The sequence below is a fragment of the Nyctibius grandis genome, chromosome 9 (genome assembly GCF_013368605.1).
Source record: "Nyctibius grandis isolate bNycGra1 chromosome 9, bNycGra1.pri, whole genome shotgun sequence".
Classification (NCBI taxonomy): Eukaryota; Metazoa; Chordata; class Aves; order Nyctibiiformes; family Nyctibiidae; genus Nyctibius; species Nyctibius grandis.
Genome location: NC_090666.1, coordinates 41,652,724 through 41,675,992, shown reverse-complemented (window position 1 = coordinate 41,675,992; position 23,269 = coordinate 41,652,724). Strand labels below are relative to the sequence as shown.

The following is a 23,269-nucleotide window of genomic DNA, read 5'->3' as shown; positions in this document are numbered from 1 at the left end:
TTCCATGGGCTTTAGGGGCAGCTCTTTGGCTGGCTAGGTACAGCACTGCATGGCACAGCCTCGCAGCAGGAGGATGATTTACATTTTTACAGGAAAACCCTGAGCAAGTTATTCCTTTAAAATAGTTACAGCTGCAGCACAACTAAAAGCTATTTAAATTTTACACTGGGGAGCAGTGAAGTGTTTATAAACATCAGTAAAGCTGGCTCTTTCAGGGTGCTGTTCTCAGCATAAAAACCTCTGGGAGGTTTTTTTGACAGCTTGAGATCACTTTGTTTTTCCAGTATCATCAGCCCTTTGTTGTGTTTGTTTGCCTGTATTGTGGATGGGCTCCATCATGTTGAAGATATCCTACTATTTTTTTAAAGACTTGTAGGGTTGAGCTCTGTGTGATGAAATGTGTAATAATGTTATGTGTCTAAAACCTGATGAAATCTTAAAAAAGGGATAGGAAACCTTAAAATCCATAAATACATGGAAGTTGAAATATATTTAAAATGCTTTCAGATGTATAATGCCAATGCTAAAGGAATGAAGTTGTTAGATCAGCCTAGGCAATGGGGTGGCTGATGGTTGGCTAAGGAGGAGCCTAAGTGGACTTTGGGATTAACAAAATATCCCACTCAGAGATGAGCAGACATTGGTACAAGAACCCAGTCATGAGGTTGGCATTGTAAAGCATGTATTAGCACGATGAACCAAACCTTGGAAGCCCCCTTTGACATGCATCTGGAATTGTAATGCTGTGGAGTGCACAGGGACTGTGATCCTGAGGGTTGGTTCCCATCTTGGTTTTTAAAGTCTGAATTGATGCCACGTTGGGCATTGCCGTTTCCAAGGTTTGCACCTTCAGATCATGAGAGTTAACTTCTGTGTGTCATTGAGTCCATAATATATCTACTATTTTAAGTACATCTTCCATTTGCTTTCCCACCGGCTACATATAGGTACAGTGATACCATTTGCCAGACTCAGAGCTGAATTGTTGGCAGTTTCTTGGTGGAAGGCGCACGTAGTGATGCAGCCTTGACCGGGAATATATGGGAACCTCCAGGCCTTCGTGAGATACTTGGGGCATCACAGTTGCTAGTTGCTTGCACCTAAGTGGGGGAAATGCTCTCAAAGCTTTGCCCTGCCAGACTGGATTCTGTGGGACTGTGCTGGGTTTTGGCTGGCAGTGGAGGAGGTTCTTGGGTCTCAAAAAAAAATAAAAAAACAGTGTTAGGCATTACAGGTACCACAGTCAGGATGTTCAGCACTGCTTTGGCTGCCTTGGTGCTAGGTGGGCTTTGCATGAAGGCTGTGCTGGGCTGCTTGATGATGTGCCCGAGGAAGCGGGTGAAGGTGAAAATTGGTAATTCAAGCAATGAGCTAGAGCAGTGCTGCAAGGCTGTGTGCCCCGAGGGTCACCTTGTCCCTGAGCAGGGACTGGTGTTTCCAGAGGCACCTCTTGAACCGGGATAACTAAACAGCAACCTCCTCAGATGTATTTTATTTAAATGCCCAATATAAACCAATTTGCAACAAATAACCATGGGAGCTCAATAGGAGGAAACCATGGGGAAGATTCAGTAGCTACAGGGGGAGTTAAAACAAAATGCAAAAAAAAGAAAGATGTTGAGGTGTTGGAGCGAGTCCAGAGGAGGGGGACCAAGCTGGTGAAGGGTCTGGAGGGCATGACCTATGAGGAATGGCTGAGGGAGCTGGGGGTGTTTAGCCTGGAGAAGAGGAGGCTCAGAGGTGACCTTAGTGCAGTCTACAACTACCTGAAGGGAGGTTGTAGCGCAGTGGGAGTCGGCCTCTTCTCCCAGGCAACTAGCGATAGGACAAGAGGACACAGCCTCAAGCTTTGCCAGGGGAGGTTCAGGTTGGACATTAGGAAGCATTTCTTCTCAGCAAGGGTCATTAGGCATTGGAAGGGGCTGCCCAGGGAGGTGGTGGAGTCAGCATCTCTGGAGGGGTTTAAGAAAAGACTGGACATGGCACTTAGTGCCATGGTCTAGTTGCCATGGTGGTGTCAGGGCAATGGTTGGACTCGATGATCCCAGAGGGCTCTTCCAACCTGATTGATTCTGCTCTAAATACAGCTCTTGTCTTTTTTGCTAATATGACATCAGGGAAAGAAGAGGACGGGGGAGCAGACAGCAGTGTCCCAGCATTGATGAGCAGGGCTGGGGAAGGCAATTGTACATCATTCTCAAGACACCTCACACATCCTCTGAATATTTAAACCTTTTATTTATACAAATGTACAGCATTTACAAGAGTTAAAAATTTAGCCATTTAAAAGGGATATCACATATATAGAGCCTAAAAATAAATACGGGGGCACAGCGGGAGGATCCCGTGCAGGTTCCCTGCCTGCTCTCAGGCACCTTAAATCAGCGTCCATAATCCTCGTACCACAGGTCACAGCTCAGTTGGACAGTGCTCAGGTCCCTTTTGAAGGGCACAACTGTGGCACAGCGGTGAGGGAGAGGGACCAGCCCAGGAACCGTGGCTGTCTGGAGCCCACTGCATCTCGCTGCAGGTACCACGCGTGGTGGACGTGGTCCTAAAAGTCCAACAGCTTCTTGTGAAGAAATCTGGTCATTCATGAAGAAATCAGCCCATGAGGTTGTACAGGTCTAGCTCAGAGTTACTGTACCACAGCTTAGGCTGGGTGAGTTCAGTTAAATAACGATAGAACTGCAAAATGGATGGGAAATAGAGGAGACAACATGCAGAGAAGCCAGAAGACAATAGCAGAAACCCAACTGTAAGCTGTTGACCAAGGCAGCCAAGAGGTAACATCTGCTTCTTGCTGCTGGTTAGGTAGCTTAGTGCCCGATTCCTAAATCCATGTGTTTAGCAAGGCCCAAAATAAAAATATAAATCCTTAAAACGTCCAGCTGAGCTGCCACCACCAGCGTGTGAGCCCTGAGACAGCATGGAGCTCCCCAGAAGGTGCTACTGCTGGCCACGTGCAGGATGGCCCAAGCCTCGAGCCCACCTTGGCTGAACAGATAAGTGAGTAATCCCAGATTTCCCACGCGTCCGCAGCGTGCTGGCTTTCCACCACATCTTCTCAAAGTGTGTGTCCTGGAGCTGGCCCTGCTCCGACACTCAGCCAATGTTTAACCCCTGCCCCAGAAGAGTAGCTGAACCCCTGTGCGAGGTCCTTCCAGACTTAACTGTTCTGTTTTGCAGGATAATAATAAATAAATACTTAAATTGCTGTTGGAGAAGTCGTAACCCCCCTCCTCCACCTCATTCTCCCCCAGCCCATAAGTACCTTGCACAGCTCTGCTCGAGGGAGCTTGCAGAGGAGGGGGACAGGCTTTAGAAAGACTGCAGGGCTGATTTTTTTTTTAGGGTCTACTAGAGATAGGACTAACTTATAAAATAACAGATTGCACCCACCCTCTTAATACTAGTGATCTGTGAGCAAGTCACAGGAGAACTGGAAGGACGTCAAAAGGCAGGTTTGTCTGGCAGTGAGGTCACTTAGCCTCCCCTCAACACTGTTAGTTTTATATAAAAGTTAAAAAGAGGAAAGAAACAGCGTTTGGAGTTCAATTTTCACAATTAAGTACATATACAATTTCAAAAACACATCACTCAGCAAAACACACAAAGGATCCCCCGTGCTCTCCTTCCCCAGAGAAACCACCTGAAAGTAAACCGGGAGCAAGTGCTGCTCTTGGGTCTCCTTCTCCTCCCGTACAACTCCCTGGATTCAAGCAGAGTTCAGTCCAAAGGCCACAAATCCTATGGCAGCACCTTGCGTGCTCAGATCTGCAGTTTTCCAGCTATTAATGGTATCCACCACAGATGCTCCTAGGTGGGGGCTTGCTGGTACCCTCCAGGAGCCCTTCCAAAGCACTGGAGGTGGTGACAAAGCGTTTGGAGGCCAACGTTGGCTCACCTTCCTCTGCCTTTCACTGTATAACTCACCAAAAGCACTGCAGAGCATAAGCATCCTGCAGCTTGATAAAGCACAACTTACCTTGGAGCATGAGGAGCCAAAAATTAGCTCATAAAAGAACAGTTTATGACTACAACGTTTTTGGTTGTTTGGTTTTTTTTGGTTCTTTTTAAAGTTTGGTTTAACTTTAAGCAAGTCCATGGACTCCCTTCTTTTATTACTGACTTTGCAAAACAAAGCTGATTCTTTTTCAACATTATATATATATATTTATGATAATTTATATATTATAGGCTTACCCACTTGCAAAACAACCATTTTGCCTGGCAATATCGGTATCAAGAATCTTTTAAACACTTTAGACCCTACTCAACATACAAAAATAAATATTGCATACGTGATTTCCGAGCAAGCCAAGCAACACAAGTCACCAAAATACAGCTGTAGCTAGTAGTAGTCCATACTCCATAGCATTAAATAAAATAACAGCAGCTCTTCAGGATCAGCCCTCTCTCTCGTGCTGTAGGACTGGGTGCCAAAATGTGAGAACGTGTAAAGCCCCCAACCAGCAGGAACCCATCGGCTCGGTAGGCACCAGCATCTCAACCTGGACACCCACCAGCTCTCCATACGCCTTCCTCCTCGCAACTGAGGGTCAGGGACTGCACACCCACCTCCCCTCTAACCACGCTCCAGGAACTCAGGAAAGAGTTTTTAGAGTTTCTCTGGTTTGCTTTATAAACCAAAGTGATTTTCTGCACATCCTGGTGTTGTTACAAGAGGTAGTTCTTCATGCTGCTGGTGGACAACCTCGGAGGAAGCATCTGCGTGCGACGCTGGCCTGATCCAAGCTGCTGCTGCTCCTTTGACCTCATCCCTTCCAGCTCCTGCTGCCTTGCTACGAACTCCTGCCCTCTCCGAGAGGAGCAGGGGACTGCGAAGATGTACTGGCTATATGTTATTTATCGTATGTTCTCCAAACAGGTTAATGACACCAGTTAGTGCTGTGACTAATTATAACAAAAAAGTTTCAAATGGGTAAGCAATAATAGCAGCTGGCAGTGATATAGTTACTTTTAAATAACATTTCTTCATGGAGAAAAGACAGGGATTAAGAAAAGTGCATGTATCAGTTTCGGCCATGGATTCTGGGAACATTTCCATGAGTTTCTTCAGAAAACAGCTGAGAAACACGAGATGGTTTTACCCCCTTCGAATACATCTACATCCCAGGCTCACCAGTTCATCGTTAACAAAAAAATAAGGAGGAGAACCCGTCTTTCAAAGACAACTCCAAAGCGCAGGCTCCGTGGGGAGAGGTTGAGCATCCCTGCAGACGCCGTCACCCGGCTCAGCTGCCCGACCCCACCACACGTGGCAGCGGGACCCAGCGCTGCGACATCAGCCCCAGCCACAGACACGCCGTCGTGAGCAGGACGGGATGCGAGAGCCGCTGCGTTTTGTTGAGGGGGGACAGGGTTGTGAACACGGCGTCTGTCGCGTTCTTCGGGAGGGGCAAGTTGCAGATGCTTCCTTCGCAGCAGGAGGTGCAGATCTGGAAGAAATCACGTTATAACTTGGTTATTTGAAAAATACCAATATCACTGGATAAAGAATGAGACATTTGCAAAGGAGCACAGTGGCCAGTCTTATTCCCCCCCCCCTTACTTTTTTTTTAAATCCATCTACTTGAAGAACAATTTCACCTGTACAGGAACAGCACGTTGGCTGGTGCAAGGAGGACACATACTTTTTGAAGAGCTTATTTTCTTTTCAGTAAAATGATAAAAACCAGTGTTGTTTGGCTGAAGTAGGAAGAAATTCTTTGCTGTGAGGGTGGTGAGACCCTGGCCCAGGTTGCCCAGAGAAGCTGTGCTGCCCCTTCCCTGGCAGTGTTCAAGGCCAGGTTGGATAGGGCTTGGAGCAATCTTGTCTGGTGGAAGGTGTCTCTGCCCGTGGCAGGGGGCTGGAACTGGATGGGCTTTAAGGTCCCTTCCAACCCCAACCAGTCTGTGATTCTAAGTAGAGGTCACAAGCCAGAACTCAAAGAAATCGACATTTATTCATATAGGGGGGGGTTTGTCACATGTCATCTAGTACTGAGGCACCAGAGTGATAGACAATCCCTGTGTCAGCCCACGAGGACACACAGCTCTGCCTTCCCAGGGCCAGGAAGGGCCAGTGACAGCACCCAGCCAGAGCACACAGGTGTAGAGCAACAAGACTAACCCAAGACAAGAGAGCATAAAATTATGTGCAAGGCAGAGATGGGGCTGCAGCGTTTCTGGTGGCTCAGAAAGCTCTTTCATTTTAACCTGTTGAGGTTCAAAAAAGTCAACTATTGACCTTCAGAAAAATCTTTATAATAAATGTTTGAAGGATTCTGCCCAATTTTCATATGAAAAAAAGGCAATTTTTGCCCTATACCTTGTATTCTTCATGCTTTACATATGAGCATCCTGTAGACAGACAGTCCTCTAATGGTACACAGCGTTTGGTGACAGATACACTCTCCCCAGTAACTTTCATCGTATGTTGGCTAAAGCAGTATCTTGTACCTAGGAAGACAGAAAAAAATGTGTTTATCTGTCAAATTCAAGTTTTGTGATAGTCTGCAAATAGGAAGAAATAGGAAAGAAGTCTTAGATTTTTTTTCAAATCTTGAGATTTAAAAAAAAAAGATAATTTTGATGTATTTATTGCAATACAAAAATGTCACCATCTCTGGAGGTGTTTAAGAAAAGACTGGACATGGCACTTAGTGCCATGGTCTAGTTGCCATGGTGGTGTCAGGGCAATGGTTGGACTCGAAGATCCCAGAGGTCTCTTCCAACCTGATTGATTCTGTGATCTGCTGCACTTTTCTCCTGTGGGCTCCCTCATCCCCAAGGGAGACCATCCTCCTCCTCCTCCCTCCTCCTTTTTTAAGCTGTTTTTCTAGTGGCACTTGTAAAACACACATAAAATTCAAAGCAGGATGACTGACAAATGCTGTGGTTGCCCTCAGGCATAAAGGAATTTGGGTTTATTTCATGCTTTAGTCATCAGAGGGAAGCTGAAGGTGTTGTTCCCCTTCCTAGCACTCCAACATGAAAACACTCTATTTTCAACACCGGAAACATGCCATTATATAGTTCCGCTCTAAATTATACCTTGCTTCTTGTTAATCAACTTCATTATTAATAAAAATTGTTGCTTTCACAGGGGGGGAAAAGGAGTGTAATTAATTTAAAGGCAACATTCCTGTTCAGCCCCTGTCTCTCATGGCAAAGCCCTGCATACTTCGCATGGTTTGGGCATTCGGCAGCAGCCGAGCGAGATGGCCTCTTGTCCTATCACTAGTTGCCTGGGAGAAGAGCCTGACTCCCACTCCACTACAACCTCCCTTCAGGTAGTTGTAGACTGCAAGAAGGTCACCTCTGAGCCTCCTCTTCTCCAGGCTAAACACCCCCAGCTCCCTCAGCCATTAAACAACAGATTGCCTCAGTCTCAACCTGCCAGGAGTGACACTGACCTACAGCAGCATCACCCAACAGCTAAAACACACGTTCTCCATGGGGTCCACCTCATGGGCACCCTTCTGTACCCCTAAAGGGAGCAGGAATGAAGAAACAAGCTACCGAAACCAGAAGTCATGGTGCAGACCAACATCCAGGCTAAACGTAGGCAAACCAGCCCCACGTGTTGAGACCCAGCAAGGCTGGAACGTGTCTCCAATAGGAGAAACTGGACCTTTCAGCTTTAAACTGGGTAGGGAAACACTGAATCTGGTATTTTGAAGGGCCCAGAATCATATGTTGGCTTTTGAGAAGCCGCTTCCCAAACCACAGCCTCTAACCGCACTGGAACATCACCTCGGTGGTCGTGGCCATCATCCCTTTCATGACTTGTCAGCCCGCCCACAAGCCGTCCAAAAAGAGAGTACTGGGAGTGTTTTGAGTGCAGCATTTCCATACAAATTAGATCACTAACACAGTTTCTGCTTGAGCTGAAGCTAACAAATAACAGAAAACAGGGTTAATGCACAGCAGGAGGCCTGCCTTCTAGGAAAGGCTTTTTCTAATCTCTGTTCACTACAAGGATTCATGGATTTACTTTCCATTACAGTGAATTTTATTATACACAAAATGAGGTTCCCTTTAAGCCCTACATTACAGTTAATGAAAATATTTTGGTTTGCTTGGTTTTAATAAAAAAAATAACAACAGCAGGATGGAGTTTTCTCATTTTCCCCCACCACTTAACCCGAGCAAACCAAGAGGGTGCAGATCACTGCAGCGAGGGAGGCCACACTGTAGGCGCACCCCTCTGACCCCCAGAGGTAAGGGGACCTGAGCAGATAACCCCGGTCCCCAGAGCACGCCTGGACTCACGCCTCAGACCTGAGCTTGCATTTCTGTGGCTTCCTTACACACACTCAAAATTACATTTGAAAGTTAAAGCAACAAAGAAAAAAGCTGCCTTACAAAAAGCTTTTCGATGTGGAGTATATTGGATATAAAACTAAGAGATGCCAACAAATACCGTCGGTGATGAGGCATCCTGAAGCCAACGGCTGATTTCTGCAGGGTGGGGAGCAACAACTAGCGATAGGACAAGAGGACACAGCCTCAAGCTTCGCCAGGGAGGTTCAGGTTGGACATTAGGAAGCATTTCTTCTCAGCAAGGGTCATTAGCCATTGGAAGGGGCTGCCCAGGGAGGTGGTGGAGTCACCATCTCTGGAGGGGTTTAAGAAAAGACTGGACATGGCACTTAGTGCCCTGGTCTAGTTGCCATGGTGGTGTCAGGGCAATGGTTGGACTCGATGATCCCAGAGGGCTCTTCCAACCTGGTTGATTCTGTGATTTCCAGCCAGCCCCTTCTCATGGCTAAAACTCCATCCGTACTTCACGAACATACAGCGGGTATTGGTACCAGCAGGCAGGAGGGCTGGTGACCGTAACCAGCTGCTCTGGTCTGGATGAACACAGCTGGTGAGTTACAGACACACCACAGCATGGTCTTCCCCTCCATTAAGTACTAAACTCACTTTCCAAATTAGCATTTTTTTTGGTCAAGCCATTTCTGCCGGTTGTTACTAAAGGCAAACCTTGAAGGTCTCCTTGCACAGTGGTCTATGGGTAGTCATTTACACACCACCTACTCCTGTCAAAACAGGGAGTGTCCATGAATATTGGTCTCATCTGGTGCCAGCCAGCCTGATCTCTTTTATTGTTGTTGATGTCGTGCTGATTTCAGCTCAAAGGAAATAAATTCTCGGACAGATAACGCGCTCTGACACAGGCTGCAAACACAGCTGGCTCGTCCCTGCAGTGCAGGTCACTGTCTTTCTCCTTCCAAAATAAATATTTTCTGAGGGCTTTTGTAATGTCCCACAACAGACATCCTGGGTAGATGCTGAACAGGGCTGCCGAGCCCAGAGAAAGCACAAGGGGAGCAGCGAGCCCCGGCTGCATCCCTCTGCCCGCACGTGGGTCCCACGCCGGTGAGGACACAGCCCGTGTCCAACCCAACAAAACAGGCTCCATCAGGGGCTGTGGACAATCTTAATGCCTTTGAGTGTCTCCAAAAGAGAAGCAGTAAGGGAGGAGGAGATCTGGGGATCTCACTGATACCTGGGCTCTGATAGTTGGGTGCCTGTATCCCAAAGCCCTTTCTGAGATGTTCCCAACTTCAGACTGATGGGAGTTACGAGCCCAAAATACTGAAAATATCTTGTTGCCAGCCAAAAAGAAGCCATCTCGGCTGCCCTGAAACGTGGGCTTGTGCCATAGGGGAGGGGAGCAAACAAAGCAAGAACCAGTCCCGTACTCACCAGTAAGAGAAATACAACCCTTAAATAAACGTCAGCCTGATTTAATTTCCAGATGAGGTAGAGAAGTAGATGAAAGTCCTAAACTTCATCCACCGCAAAGAGAGAGAAAAGCTTAAAGGATTACTCGTATCGCTTACACATCTTTCTTGTTGAGGAGGCTTACAAGCAGGAGCAGCAATCACCAGCATCCGAGTACGCTCGAGGAATAATGGGGGCTCAGTGCTGTCCTGCGGCGGGGACAGCGAGCGGTTGTTGTAAGGTGGGTTTAAATTAAACGCCAGCATGCGGCTGGTTACCTCTTGGACAATAGACATCCGGAGCCCATCGGTTGCATTCGTAATTATCTGCTGCCTTTTCGCAGGTGAAACACTTAAATCCACGGGGATACGGCGTGGCTGAAAGGAACAGACAACACGCAGTTAAAATGAGCCAGTTAATCCGCTTCTACTCTGCTTTTCAGAGCCACACAGCAACGTTTGTTCTCTTGAGACATATCTTTCTACAAGCGTACCTGTCAACTTCATCACAAGTTGGTCCTGATTTGTAAAAATCCTATCATCAATAGCAAGGCAGGAAAGGCACGTACAGATACAATAAGGACTCAGTTCAGCTGTGTTTACCTCGTAAAAGTGCCTGCTGCTAACTTCAAAGGGAGTTAATACGAGCAAGGAGTACTCGCTCTCCTGATATCAGAGCTCCCGTCCAACACCCCTACTTTATCAATGCTGATAACAAAATATCAGGTGGATTAAAACACTTCTGGAAACTGTCCCACTGAGGGAACGAGCTACCCCTTTTGAAGGCAGGCTGATGTCCCTCAAAGGAAAGAAAAATCCACTTGCTGAACCTCCGGTTTTTAACAGCAGACTCCATCCTAATTTATCTCGCCAAACTTCTTAAGTGGTCTCCTGGCAGGGCTTCTATAGCACAATCAATACATCTTCAAGATGCTGCCACCTTCTCAGAAGCCAAATAGTGAACAGGTCATGTTTATCTCCATGGGGCAAAGTAAGCTGAACCTCCATAGGTCTCACCTCTCCCTCCTCTTCACCTCCTCCCCTTGCCCACCAGCTCTGGGCCAGACCCCATTGGGGTAGGAGAGGTGAAGCAAGAGGTGTTCACTGCATGTTTCCCCAGGCTTCTCTGGGTAAGGGCCAGGAGTCACCTGGGAGCATCTCTGGTGGGGCTGGTGCTGCCCTCAAGGAACAGCTTGGGGTGGGACAATGCAACAGCACTAATTAAATTCACCCCTCTTACCCTTGACCTCTAGCAGGTCATGGTTACAGCATGAAACAGGAATTTCATCTTGCTTGTACAGAATATAAATCTTTCAGCCAAATTCCTAAAGGTGGTGAGTTTTCTCTGGGAACAGATGGCAGGTACAGCTCCGCAAGTGCTCTCTTCTTCTAGATTAAATGAGCTTGTGTCTGATAAAGTGAGCAGACTAGTGAAAGGAGAGCCCGTGGAAGATCTGAAGATGCATAACTTTGCTATAGCATCGCTTCAGGGAGTTACTGAAATAAGGTCAGGAGCAGTTGGTGCCACAGCTGCTAATTGTCACGTTTGGCTCTTGCTCGCAGCTATCGAAGTGCTTGGGGAAAGCATGTGGCCACGGGGCTTGGTCTCATGGCCAGAGAGATTATAGAGGAGCAGAAAATAGCAAACAAAAATCCCCTGACACGCTCAGCAGCTGCCTGTAAGCCTAGCTGGCCTTTAGTTCCTTTGGGAAGCAATGGTCTAGTTTTATATCAACTAATTTTATGACTACTGGTGATGTATGTTTAATCTTTAAGTCGGCCTCTTCTCCCAGGCAACTAGCAAGAGGACAAGAGGACACAGCCTCAAGCTTCACCAGGGGAGGGTCAGGTTGGACATTAGGAAGCATTTCTTCTCAGCAAGGGTCATTAGCCGTTGGAAGGGGCTGCCCAGGGAGGTGGTGGAGTCACCATCTCTGGAGGGGTTTAAGAAAAGCCTGGACATGGCACTTAGTGCCCTGGTCTAGTTGTCATAGTGGTGTCAGGGCAATGGTTGGACCCAATGATCCCAGAGGGCTCTTCCAACCTGATTGATTCTGTGATCTTTGCTCAGCTCTCAGCTCAACCTTGATGTTTCTGCTGCCTTAACTCACATTGCCCCCTACCCTTACCCCCACACCGCGGCCGCCCGTGGCTTTGCAGCCGGCGCAAAGGTGGCTTACTGGAAGGGTGGAGGTAGACGATGTCCTTCACGGTGAAGTCCCTGGGCTGCACGGCTGGCAGGCAGCCGGCCAGCAGACCGAGCAGCAGGACCCACGCCGGCGTGGGCTGCGAGGCCATCACCGGGCGAAGCCGTACTCATGCAGCGGCCGAAAAAACTCACCTGGGCAATAGCAGAGAACAAGGGTGAGCAGAGCAAACCTGTGAGGAGCCCAGCCACCACCTCAGCCCCAGCAACCCAACCTCACCAAACCCATCGTGCTCCCGTGAACCCTGGGATGCCCTCCCACGAGGCCAGGCAGCGGTGTGGTTACTTTGGCTCGGCTTCAGTGACATCCCTGGCACCGCCTGGGAAAAGGACTTGGGCAAACCCTCTCCCAGCCCGAGAGCTGCAAACGGGAGCTGAGGGGAAGGGCCGTTGGGTTTGTAAACATTTATAATTTAGCTGATCAGCAACTAGTTTGCAAAAACCTCATTAGGACGTTGAAAAAAATCATCAGAGGCTTCATGGCAACGGGATTTAACTGCTTGTTTTAGAGAATACTGGAAAATTGCAGAACAAGACCAGGAAGAAAGGAAACAGGGTAGCTGCAGACCCACTGGGATGCCTGGGGGAGCAGCGATGGGTCTCCCACACCCACACTCCAACACAGGCTCACACCCTTCAAAAATGCACCTTTTCAGCCAACCAGAAGCTCCACGTTACTTTCCACATATCTCAGGAAAGGTGAGGAGCCTTTTTGCCACATCCCTGAATGAAGGGAACTAATTTAAGCAGAAACAAATACCCGCTGCAGTACCATCCCTGAAGCCATCCCAAAACCCAGCAGCTTTCAGGAGCATCTGAATCCCTGCGCCCAGGCTGTAGGGAGCCCTCCAAGAACAGACAACGCTAATCCATCGTTAAATACACAGCTCAGATTATTACAATTCCTTAAAATTATGAAAATGCACCTCAAAAACTGAGCGGGACAGGGAAGCCCCGAGAGGCTGCGGCTGCCGAGCCAGGCAGGAGCCGCTGGTTTCCCCTGGCATCCATCCAGCACACACAGAGCTGGGGTGGTTTTTCCACCCAGACTGACCAAGAGATCTGCAATACCCAGATTATTTCCTAAGCAACTTTGAAAGCGTGGTAGCTATTATTTAATAAATAATTTAGTGGTTTTTTTTCCGGAAAGATGTTCCAGGGGCAGGGATGTAACCTTCCACCTCTGCCTCCAAATGTTTGTCTCGCAGCAGAGACCCACAGAGGACGAGCAGTGCGATGGCCATCGGGGGGGCTGTCGTTATCCTTGGCTCTTATCTGATAACAGCCCTTTTATTAAAACACCGTGAAATCCATAAAAATAGTGAGGGGAAACAGATAACGCACAACGTGGTGCATTAAACTCTGTTGTTTTAACCTTACGAAGGGGGAAATGCCAATTTCCATTGGGTTTACTCCACAGATACGTATCAGCACGGGGAAAATGAAATCCTGATTAGAAGCAGAAAGGAAATAAAACAAACCTCTCCCAGCCACGTGAAAGATGAAAGAAATGGGACCGGGGGCTCTCTGTGGGGTCTGGAGGAAGAGCCCCCAGCAAAGCCAGCTGGAGCCCACCTCGGTGAGGGAGCGGGGTACGTGCATGGATTCAGGACTATTCCCATTTTTGAGTTCCTCATGGCTTGAGTTCCTACAAGGAACAGCTGAGGGAGCTGGGGTTGTTTAGCCTGGAGAAGAGGAGGCTCAGAGGTGACCTTAGTGCAGTCTACAACTACCTGAAGGGAGGTTGTAGTGCAGTGGGAGTCGGTCTCTTCTCCCAGGCAACCAGCAATAGGACAAGAGGACACAGCCTCAAGCTTGGCCAGGGGAGGTTCAGGTTGGACATTAGGAAGCATTTCTTCTCAGCAAGGGTCATTAGCCATTGGAAGGGGCTGCCCAGGGAGGTGGTGGAGTAACCATCTCTGGAGGGGTTTAAGAAAAGACCTCTTCTCAGAGGTGACCTTATTTCAGTCTACAACTACCTGAATATACATATATATTACAAATAGTAGTATATGCAAATATACTAATAGTAGTATATACAAATACACTACATCCAATTGAGAAAATATTCGTTGATGTTTAAGGTAATACTGATACTTCAGAGTGTAGAATATCAAAAACTATTTTGAATAAAATCAAATATATTCAATAATTACCGTTCAGCAGATTCCTTCTCTCTGTTTTTACACCCACATATAAAAATAAAATGTAATCACTTTTTTTTTTGTTTTTAAAGGAAGGATATATATGGATGCACTGTCTTAAAACCTGCAGAAATTTGACAAAAAATTATTTTTGGTTCACTTCTTCCCCCCAAATCATCCAAAATGATATTTTTCTGCAAACACGGCTTCTCTTCATGAAGCCTGTAAGCCCTTAGAAGCTCCATCGAGTGCACGAAGGCTTTTTTTTTTTGCTCACAAGCCCCTCGCAGTTCGTGGCTTTCAGCCAAAACCACCAAACGTTGTAGAAAAATATTTTTTCAAGCAGTTATTGCTGAGATATCAGCTCCTACAGCGCTAAAGCACTGCTCGCACAACAGGCTCGTTGCGGGCAGGCATTTTTCCTTCTGAATTAACTCGGCTCCTTTCCAGATGCCGCAGCCTCTCGTGCACCAGCCCAACAGAAAATGGCATGGCCCGCTCTGAATTTGATACCAGACTGCGGTTAGGGGACACAGTCACATGGTATTTAGATCATACAGTCTGTTTATGAAAGGTCTTGGGCGCTGACACAGAAATCCGAGTTAACTCAATCTTTCCAGCTTCACCAGCACCTTTCAGACGGAAAGGCATCCCCAGCCCCGCTCTGCAGCGGGATTACTTCTTCCTGCCCTTTGCCCTGACACGCCGCTATGGAAATTAACCATTAAATTCCCTAAGCAGCAGCCCAATTGCCCATTTGTCAGGTCTCATTAGGGTGGCGGTGACATCTCGTCCTAGCTGTCACCGGCACCAGGGACAATGGAAGGTCCCCGTCCTCCAAGGAAGGAGCAGGGAGCCCTCCAGGAGAGGCACTGCCACACGGCAGACCTCCGGGTCTGGGGGAGATGCGTTGTCGGAGATGACAGTTATTTGTGAGGATGTATTTGTCCCTCCTGTCCCTCTCACAAGCTCAGTAGATACCTGCTAGCTGGCCTTGACTGAAGGCCACAAGCTGGGCTGCTGCCAGCTGCAAGGTTGCAGCAGAAGTTGCAGCATTTCAGAAGAAAAAAAAAAAATAAGTCAGACACCAAATCTTCTCAGGCATGAAGGAATTCCTGGTTTGTGGGCACTTCTGTGGTTCTCCTCCTCGTGGGAGTACGGCACATGCTGCAGTGTTCAGTGCCCCTCCACCTCCCTCCTGTGGGAGATGAAGCACTGCCCTGCTCTTCCTGGACATCTGATGCAGATGGAGGTTGTCCAGTCTCACAGAAGGTTGATGCTTCTGCTGCCACCTCGGCTCCACCTTCCTCCTACATCTCCTCCTCGCTGTCTGGGCTCCATCTCCAAGTTTTATAGCTTACTACCTCATTTTGTCTTGAAGACATTTTCTCTTATCCCTTCACTTGGAAGAACCTCCATCTCAGAGTGCCCTAAAGCAACACTTCCTTCACATAAATAAAACAGCAAAAGCAAATAAAAGCTCCCTCTCAGTAGGCAGTAGACACATCAGCACTAAAGTATCAAGCACAGTGTGCCAAAGCAGCAACATCTGTGAGAAACTGCAGAAACCACAGCACAAGTAACTTGCTCTAGCAACTTCCACTGTGCAAGGTCAGCTGGACCATCCCTCTGCTACGTTACAATGATTATTCATCAGTGATAAACCAAGTCAAAGGAGTGTGACAATGCTGGAAGATCTTTTCCTAGATGCAAAGTCTACCCAACAGTAGTTCCTCCTTACGCACATCACCAACGTGACTTTCCCAAGAACTGCAGGAGTTAATTCACTATTCTTGACATTTCCTCCTGCCTTTCTTCCAGTCCACATAAAACTGCTACTGACACTGTAATATATGTATTCATTTGTACCTCTCTACAGCTTCAAAAACCAAACCCCAAATCTCTTGGCCCTGTAATGTCACCACTGCCTAAAGACAAATCCAAATTGCAATGGAAGGTTTCCCATCTACCAGCTGGGCAGGATCCCAGAGCAATCACAGAGACTATTTGCAACTTCGCCAGCTCTAACTGCAATTTTCTCCCTCCATCTCTATCCTGCTGAATTTTTAACCTCTTTTTTTTTTTTTTGGTCTATTCTGTTTATTTCCTGCGTTTTAGTTCCTACCACACGGGTCAGAAAGGTTTTGAACACAAAATGGGATTCATTTGAATTGCCTTCAAATCCAGCTTCTTTCCACTTGCCATTTAGAGAATTTTCTTTGTGGTTTGGCCCTGGGAATGGTTAGATGTATGTCACACTCCTGATAACACAGAATCACAGAATCAATCAGGTTGGAAGAGCCCTCTGGGATCATCGAGTCCAACCATTGCCCTGACACCACCACGTCAACTAGACCATGGCACATATAGTGATATATGAAGCACATGCAACTTCTGTCCAAGGAACCCGTAGGAGCTCTTGCAAAGGGGTTCACTACCTCTCCTCAATTACAGTAAGCAAAAGTAATTAATCAAACACAATTAGTGCACAAATTACTCCCAGAAATGTGAACGATCTAATCACCTTACTGCTAATTACAAAGCCTGTAGTTCATTGAGCTAAAAGCCCATGTCCTGTGGAAGTGAAGGGGGGTGCAGTATGTTCCCTCTCATGCAGTTTAATCTTTAACAAGATGCAATTTCAAGACTATATTAGAAGTCCCACATTGCTTCTATTTTCAGCTTGTATTTATATTTTCAGTCCAACTAGCAAAAGCTTGACTTTTCTTAGGTCCTGTACAAACCCCTCATATTTTAATGAGTTTTAGTAAAATGTCACTTCTATTCATGCATCCCTAGAGTATAGTTCGGCTTCAGATGAACACAGAAGAGAGAAGAAACAGATATATTTCACTTGAGTATTTCAGATACTTAGTATTTGGCATAAATGACAGGAAAAAAGCTTAAAAATCAGTCTGGCCCTGATGTTCGTATGAGAAAATACAAGTTATGCACATTAATTGTCACACTAAGAAGGAGAGATATTCAAAGTTAGACATAATTCATTCCCATTTCACTCCACCATATATAACACACAGTGGTGCAGGGACACCACTAGTTTTTTAAATTACATGTAATATTCAAGGCTGTGACTATGAACACTTCTGAATTAGCAGCAAAACGGACACAGATGATCTAATAAATCATTTCAAGACACCTTCCCCAGGTTTTTGCATGGCATGCAAAGGAGGCAGCAAGCCCTGGACTCAATGGGATGTGTAAGATCAGGATTCAGCTTAGTTTGGGGAGTTTGGAAGCCGGCGCTTGCCCCTCCCCGTGTCCAACGGCTCACGGGCTGACCTCAATGTGCAGGGAGCCCCCAGACAGCCCGGCTCCACGCCGACAGAGGATAAGGAAACCATGAGTGAGCAGAGAAATCCTGGGATTTTCCTGCTAATAAGGAGCAAAAAAACCAGTCATCGAGTTCCAGCAGCCAGGCCCCTCTACAAAAGGGAAGAGGGAGGGTAAAGTATTTCCTAAATAAACATTTCAGTTCACTGGGGCAACTGAAAGGGCTCTGCTCTCCAGGCAGGGATGCTGTTTGTGTGGACCACATGTTGTGTACTGCTCCTTGTGAAAGTCTCGTAGAAAAGAAGGTGCAAGGCTCCATGCACCGGCCCCAGGGCACCCAGGCAAGGCATTTTGGGGCAGGGAGGCTGTGACTGCTGGTCCAGGGTTGGTGGTCACACCATGAGACAGTGCTGGCAGTGGGCAGGGTGGTGGTCCTCTCTGAGGGAAAAGCAAAACAAGGTCCTGAGCCTATGCAGTAAGTTAAATCTGGGTGAGGCTCGGTATGGCAACAGCAACTGGGATGCCCTGGACCATCTTTCCTTTTTATGTTCAACACAATAAGCAAGAGCATTCCAGCTAAAACACAAGGAAGCACTGACAATATGACTGTGCAACACATCTGCTAGGAAAAAGGGAAAAAATTCACATCATGTTCCCAACTGAAAATGTAGCCAAAGAGTAAGAAAGACAAGTGAAATCAAACAAACCAGGGGAACACATCCCATGCTTAAGAAGAGAGAGCTGGTAAATGATCTAATCTGCAACCAAGACATGAAACTCTTCAATAAAATAGTTTTCTAGTCTATCTACCAGGTTGGCATATATATATACAGCAGTTTTAAAAGGATGAGATGATCTCACTGAGCTTTTAAGGTTACATTTTTACTAAGTTTAGAAAATTGGGACAATCCAGAGTCCAGGAGGATCATCAGCACAAACTTAGTATTTTTAGAGGATCAAAGGAACAACTGCTTAGCCTAAGGTCAGCCCTGAGTAACTCACAGAATAGGGTTTTTTGTGCTAGAGCAACAAATATTTCAAGTCGTAAAAAATTGCAAGAGGGTTGGTAGGATTTTGTGGAAAATAGGTCTCCAGACAAACCTGTCATTTTCAAACGGGCAGGATTACAGCTCTGGCTGTGAAGGGAGACTTACACAGAATAATTGGGGAGAGACCAAAGCAGAGAACCTTCTGATTACAAAAATGAGTTCTACCCAATTAACCAAGCGTGCTCGGGCCGAATTAAAAAAAAACAGCTTAGTGACATCTCAAAATCTAATTGGCAAAAAGGGCACCTTCAAATGAAAATACTTGGGTTTTTTGCACTTTCCTGCAAGGCTAGGTTCAGCTTTTTGTACCAAAAGTATTGACAACAAGAAACTTATTGTATTAAACACCGATGAAGACGTTAAAGAGTGAAACGAAACGCTTGTCTGTCATGCAACAAACTGTGCTTTAATAAAACCATACATCAATCTGCACCATTGTGTCTTTGCCCTGCTGCTGCCTTCCCCCTCGGCTCTCCAGAGCGATTTGTGACAGTTCTGCTCGGACATCACCCCGCACATTTGACACGCTAGATTAGGCACCGAGTCACAGGCTGCTCGGCATCGACCCAAAGCGAGCTTTTGGGGTAAGTTCAGAGATCAGCCCCGACAACACGGTATTGTGGAAAGGAGATTTTATTATTAGGAACTCATTCAGAACTTGAGCAGATGAGAAACAAGAGCTTTTCCACCAAAATTAGTGTAAACAGGATTGGACCAATACTACTCCTCGCAATAAGTGAGATATTAATGAACAGATATTAATGCTTCGCCCACTCGCGCTGTTTGCTCCCAGCTATATGCTATTGGCACCCACACAAAGTTTAATGAACAACGAACTGAGCCTTGTGCAACAACCCTTTAGATAAGTACCTCATCCTCATTTTCCTCTAGCTAGAGAAACGTAGCTCACGTTTGCGTGAGTCCACATCTAGCCAAGTCAGAGGTGGCATCCGAAACCTGGTTTGTGCACTGCAAGGACTACAACAGACTTTGTAGGAAATCTCCCTTTGCAGAAATTTCCATAATTAGTTACATTAAAAAAGCAAAATTAATCTGATGTTATATTTTCTACCATGAGATACTGAAATTCAAATACTTTTCTCATTAAGCTTTACTCAAAGTAATTCCACTGCTATGCCACTGATTTTAGTGCACATTTTATTTGGCATAAACGTTAGAAAAGCTACATATCATTAAAGTCATGTAAAATAAACCCAAATGAGAACTGATCAATTAGTGTTCTTTCAGCTAGTTAATCCATGGAATAAACAAACACTACCGTCATTAATTCATTCCAATTTTCAATAGCATTTCCAGAAAAACAAAACCCAGCATAACCCAAAACAAACAACCCCTCCTCTGCTTTACAAGACTTTCAAGGCACAGTTGAAGTCAACAGCCGATTAATTATTTGGCACTTGTCCTCCCAGAAAAAGCCATTTAATTCCTTTATTTCTCTAACTTGTTGGTGAAAAAAAGCTAATTAAATGAAAATTATCATCTCCACTGTGATGGGAAGCTATAAAGTGTCAACCTCATTTTAGCCACCACTCCCGTGCAACTAGCGACAGGACAAGAGGACACAGCCTCAAGCTGCGCCAGGGGGGAGGTTCAGGTTGGACATTAGGAAGCATTTCTTCTCAGCAAGGGTCATTAGCCATTGGAAGGGGCTGCCCAGGGAGGTGGTGGAATCACCATCTCTGGAGGGGTTTAAGAAAAGACTGGACATGGCACTTAGTGCCATGGTCTAGTTGCCATGGTGGTGTCAGGGCAATGGTTGGACTCGATGATCCCAGAGGGCTCTTCCAACCTGATTGATTCCGTGATTCTGTGACTGTTTCAAGCTTCCAACATCCCACCGATGGTTTTCTATGGACGTTTCTAAGATGGAGACCTCAGTGCGCTGCTCCCTGGTACCTGCCTGCACACACATGGCCGGTGAAGCTGAGCAGCAACATATACTTGTCTCCCTACAGAAAGTTCTTGACCCTTTACAAATCACATGAGCAAGGCTACAGGCATAATGCAACTTTCTCATAAAAATACTTTTGTTGTATGACACAGTTAAACAGGAAAACATTCCCATGATCATTAATTATCTGCTAACATGTCATAAAGCTAATGCATATATTTATATTTTCTTTTTTAATGGCAGTAAACCAAGACACTGCACAGAGGTAAACACTGTCGCACTAGAATCACTGCAAGCACAAATCCAGGTGCTCATCCTTCAGGATTTCTCACAAAACCAGACCTATTCCTTTGTAAGCCATGTCAGAAAAGGATGGTTTTTGTGATTTTTGCTGTTGTTTTGGGATTTTTTTGTTTGGTTTTTTTTGATGATTTACTTTTTTCTTCCCCAATTGCTACTTTAACCCACCAGAAATAATTACCCCGAGCCCGTGGGTTATTTACTGTCGATTCATGGCTAGCTTCAAATAACAGCAGCGCGCAAGGATAGAAACGGTGAATCTCCCTGAAACTATGATGTCTGGCTGATATTTTCAGAAACAACAAAATTATATCCATACATTCATTTCGTCTCATGGCAGCGATAATGTATACGTGAATAAAGCCACCTACAAAATGGCTAAGAGGAAGAGGGGGCAGGAAGACCACTGGGGACCTTACATGAAGACTCTGTGGGCTAGATCCTGAGAGCCATGGGACCACCACCTGGTGCCCATCATAACAAGTAAATCTTGGTTCTGGTAATAAAAACAGAACAAAAGTCAGGAGAGTGAAGCATGCTAAAGCAGGCACCCGTGAGCCAGCACATTGGGGCAGATGTTGCCCAAGATCAGCAGAGGAAAGGAACAGGAGCCGCGGTGTGAAGAGATTGGGTTGTCCAGGATGGACATTCATTGAAGCATTTCACCACACCCCATCACGCTTCACCCAATAAGAAAATGAGGAAAATGCAGAAGCTAATGGGTCTGCCCTCCTGCCTCTGTGGCCCCGCTCGCAAACAGGCACGGGTCTGGCTTGACTTGCTTCGCTGGGGTACGTTGGAGCACGCACCTCCAGAGCTCATCTTGCAGCTGGTCTCACTGGGTCAGTATGTATTGCTTGGCAACTTTACCAACCTCTGGTACACAAAGTAAAACACAACCCCTACTTGGTATTAGTTAAGATTTAAACTTCAAAAAATAATTTCTCCCTCCATCCTGGAACATCTTCATGGTGTAGGAGTTGTCACTCCTTTGGTCTTGTGCCTCCAATAAGCCGAGCTGAGGCAGGCTCCCGTGCAGGGTGGTCAGGCAGCCTCTGCGGGGTTTTGACATCCTCATACCCCCTTTGCCTTCAACCACAACCAGCCCCACACCCTGATGTCTCGTGCATTTGCCCCCTCACCTCTGTTGACACCTTCCACCCACCACCTGCTGCACTGTCGTCTCTGCCAGTGCCCAATTCATTCAGTTGAGGTGCTTTAATATCATCAGTTCACTGGATGGTGAGTATTACGAGATCAAGCTTCACTGCAGACTCCTCTGCTCCTTCGTTTATCTCTTCATCTGCTCTGCCTTTTGCTACATCCAAATGCCTCATCACCTTGGCATTGGAAAGTCCACCTTCCCAAGGTACAGCATGTTTATGTAGTATCATCAGTAATTCAAGTGTCTGCCCGCTAAGAGATGTTATCTTCAACATAGCTGAAGAATACCTCAAAATCATGCTCAAACTCATCTGCCTTAAACGCTCACCTACGGAACATGCTAAAAGCAGACGTAGCCTTCAAAACGTGCCCCCCTGATTTAACCAGTTGCTTAATTTTCACACATGAATCATCTGGCATTCCACAGGCCACGATATATAGCTTTCACTATGTCACCGCTGACATTTTCAGGGCTGGAAGACCATGATTTACTGGTTTTCATTAGACCTGATCTCCACTCTTGGTCCTACCCCCAACTTGCTGAGGAATCCATGTCTGATCAGTGAAATGTTGATCTGACTTGAAAATACACTGCTCCTCATCTACTAATTTCTCTAAAATTGACCTTTTCTGACAATTACTTCCAAAGCTGACAGAAAGCATACACCGCTATAAATAACGAGCCTGAGAGAACATCTCTTCCTCCAGCCTTGGGAGAAAACAGGCTTCTAGCAAAGACACTCCACAATCATAGCCACAACGCTGCTGTATTTTTACCACAACCAATACAAAGGAATATTTAAGATTAAATAAAACCGTTCTCCTTAAAACATTTGAACTGAAACTTCGTACAGTTTTGCTTTCCAACTCAAGTGCTAGGCCAATATAGTTATATTTCATTATACTTCTTTCCTAGCATAGACCTCCCCAAGCATGAAGAAACCACCTGCAAAAGGCTGAAGGCTCCTTTGCATTCACAAAGCATTGCCCATGGGTCAAGCACGGCCAGTACTGCTGTGCAAGATATACAGCTGACAACACAACCAGGCCAGCAAACGTGGCCCATGACATTATTTGAAAACAAATTAAAAAAAAAAAAAAACAGACAATAAGTCAAGCACTAGTAAGAACTGCTTATTTGATTTTACAGATCATGGAAAACAAAAATTAAATCAGCCTAGAATGAAGTACAATAGAAGTGTACACTCTAAAGCCAACAGAGAGGCTAACTAGCAAATGGGCTGAAAATTCAAAAATCTGACTAGTCCAAAGGATACATGAGAACATGTCTGATGATAGGAATTCCAAATTGCTTTCTACGACACTATTTTAGTTAATTTCTATTTTATATGTAATTGAGACCTCATGAAAAATTAAATCAGGCCAAGGTTCTTATAGGGAACGATGGCCTTTCCAAGAATATTATAGACAAAATACAGATTACTTAACAACGTCGGTGATCG

General features: G+C 46.0%; 1 protein-coding gene across 1 annotated transcript; it reads right to left on the bottom strand.

Annotated features, from left to right (window-relative positions):
* Positions 1–5,258: 5,258 nt before the first annotated feature.
* LYPD6 (LY6/PLAUR domain containing 6) lies at positions 5,259–12,038 on the bottom strand. Its single transcript, XM_068407217.1, has 4 exons — positions 11,921–12,038; positions 10,020–10,118; positions 6,335–6,465; positions 5,259–5,462 (listed from the first exon to the last, which is right to left on the bottom strand). Exons 1-4 carry the CDS (start codon positions 12,036–12,038, stop codon positions 5,259–5,261), a joined length of 552 nt encoding a protein of 183 aa, XP_068263318.1.
* Positions 12,039–23,269: the final 11,231 nt, after the last annotated feature.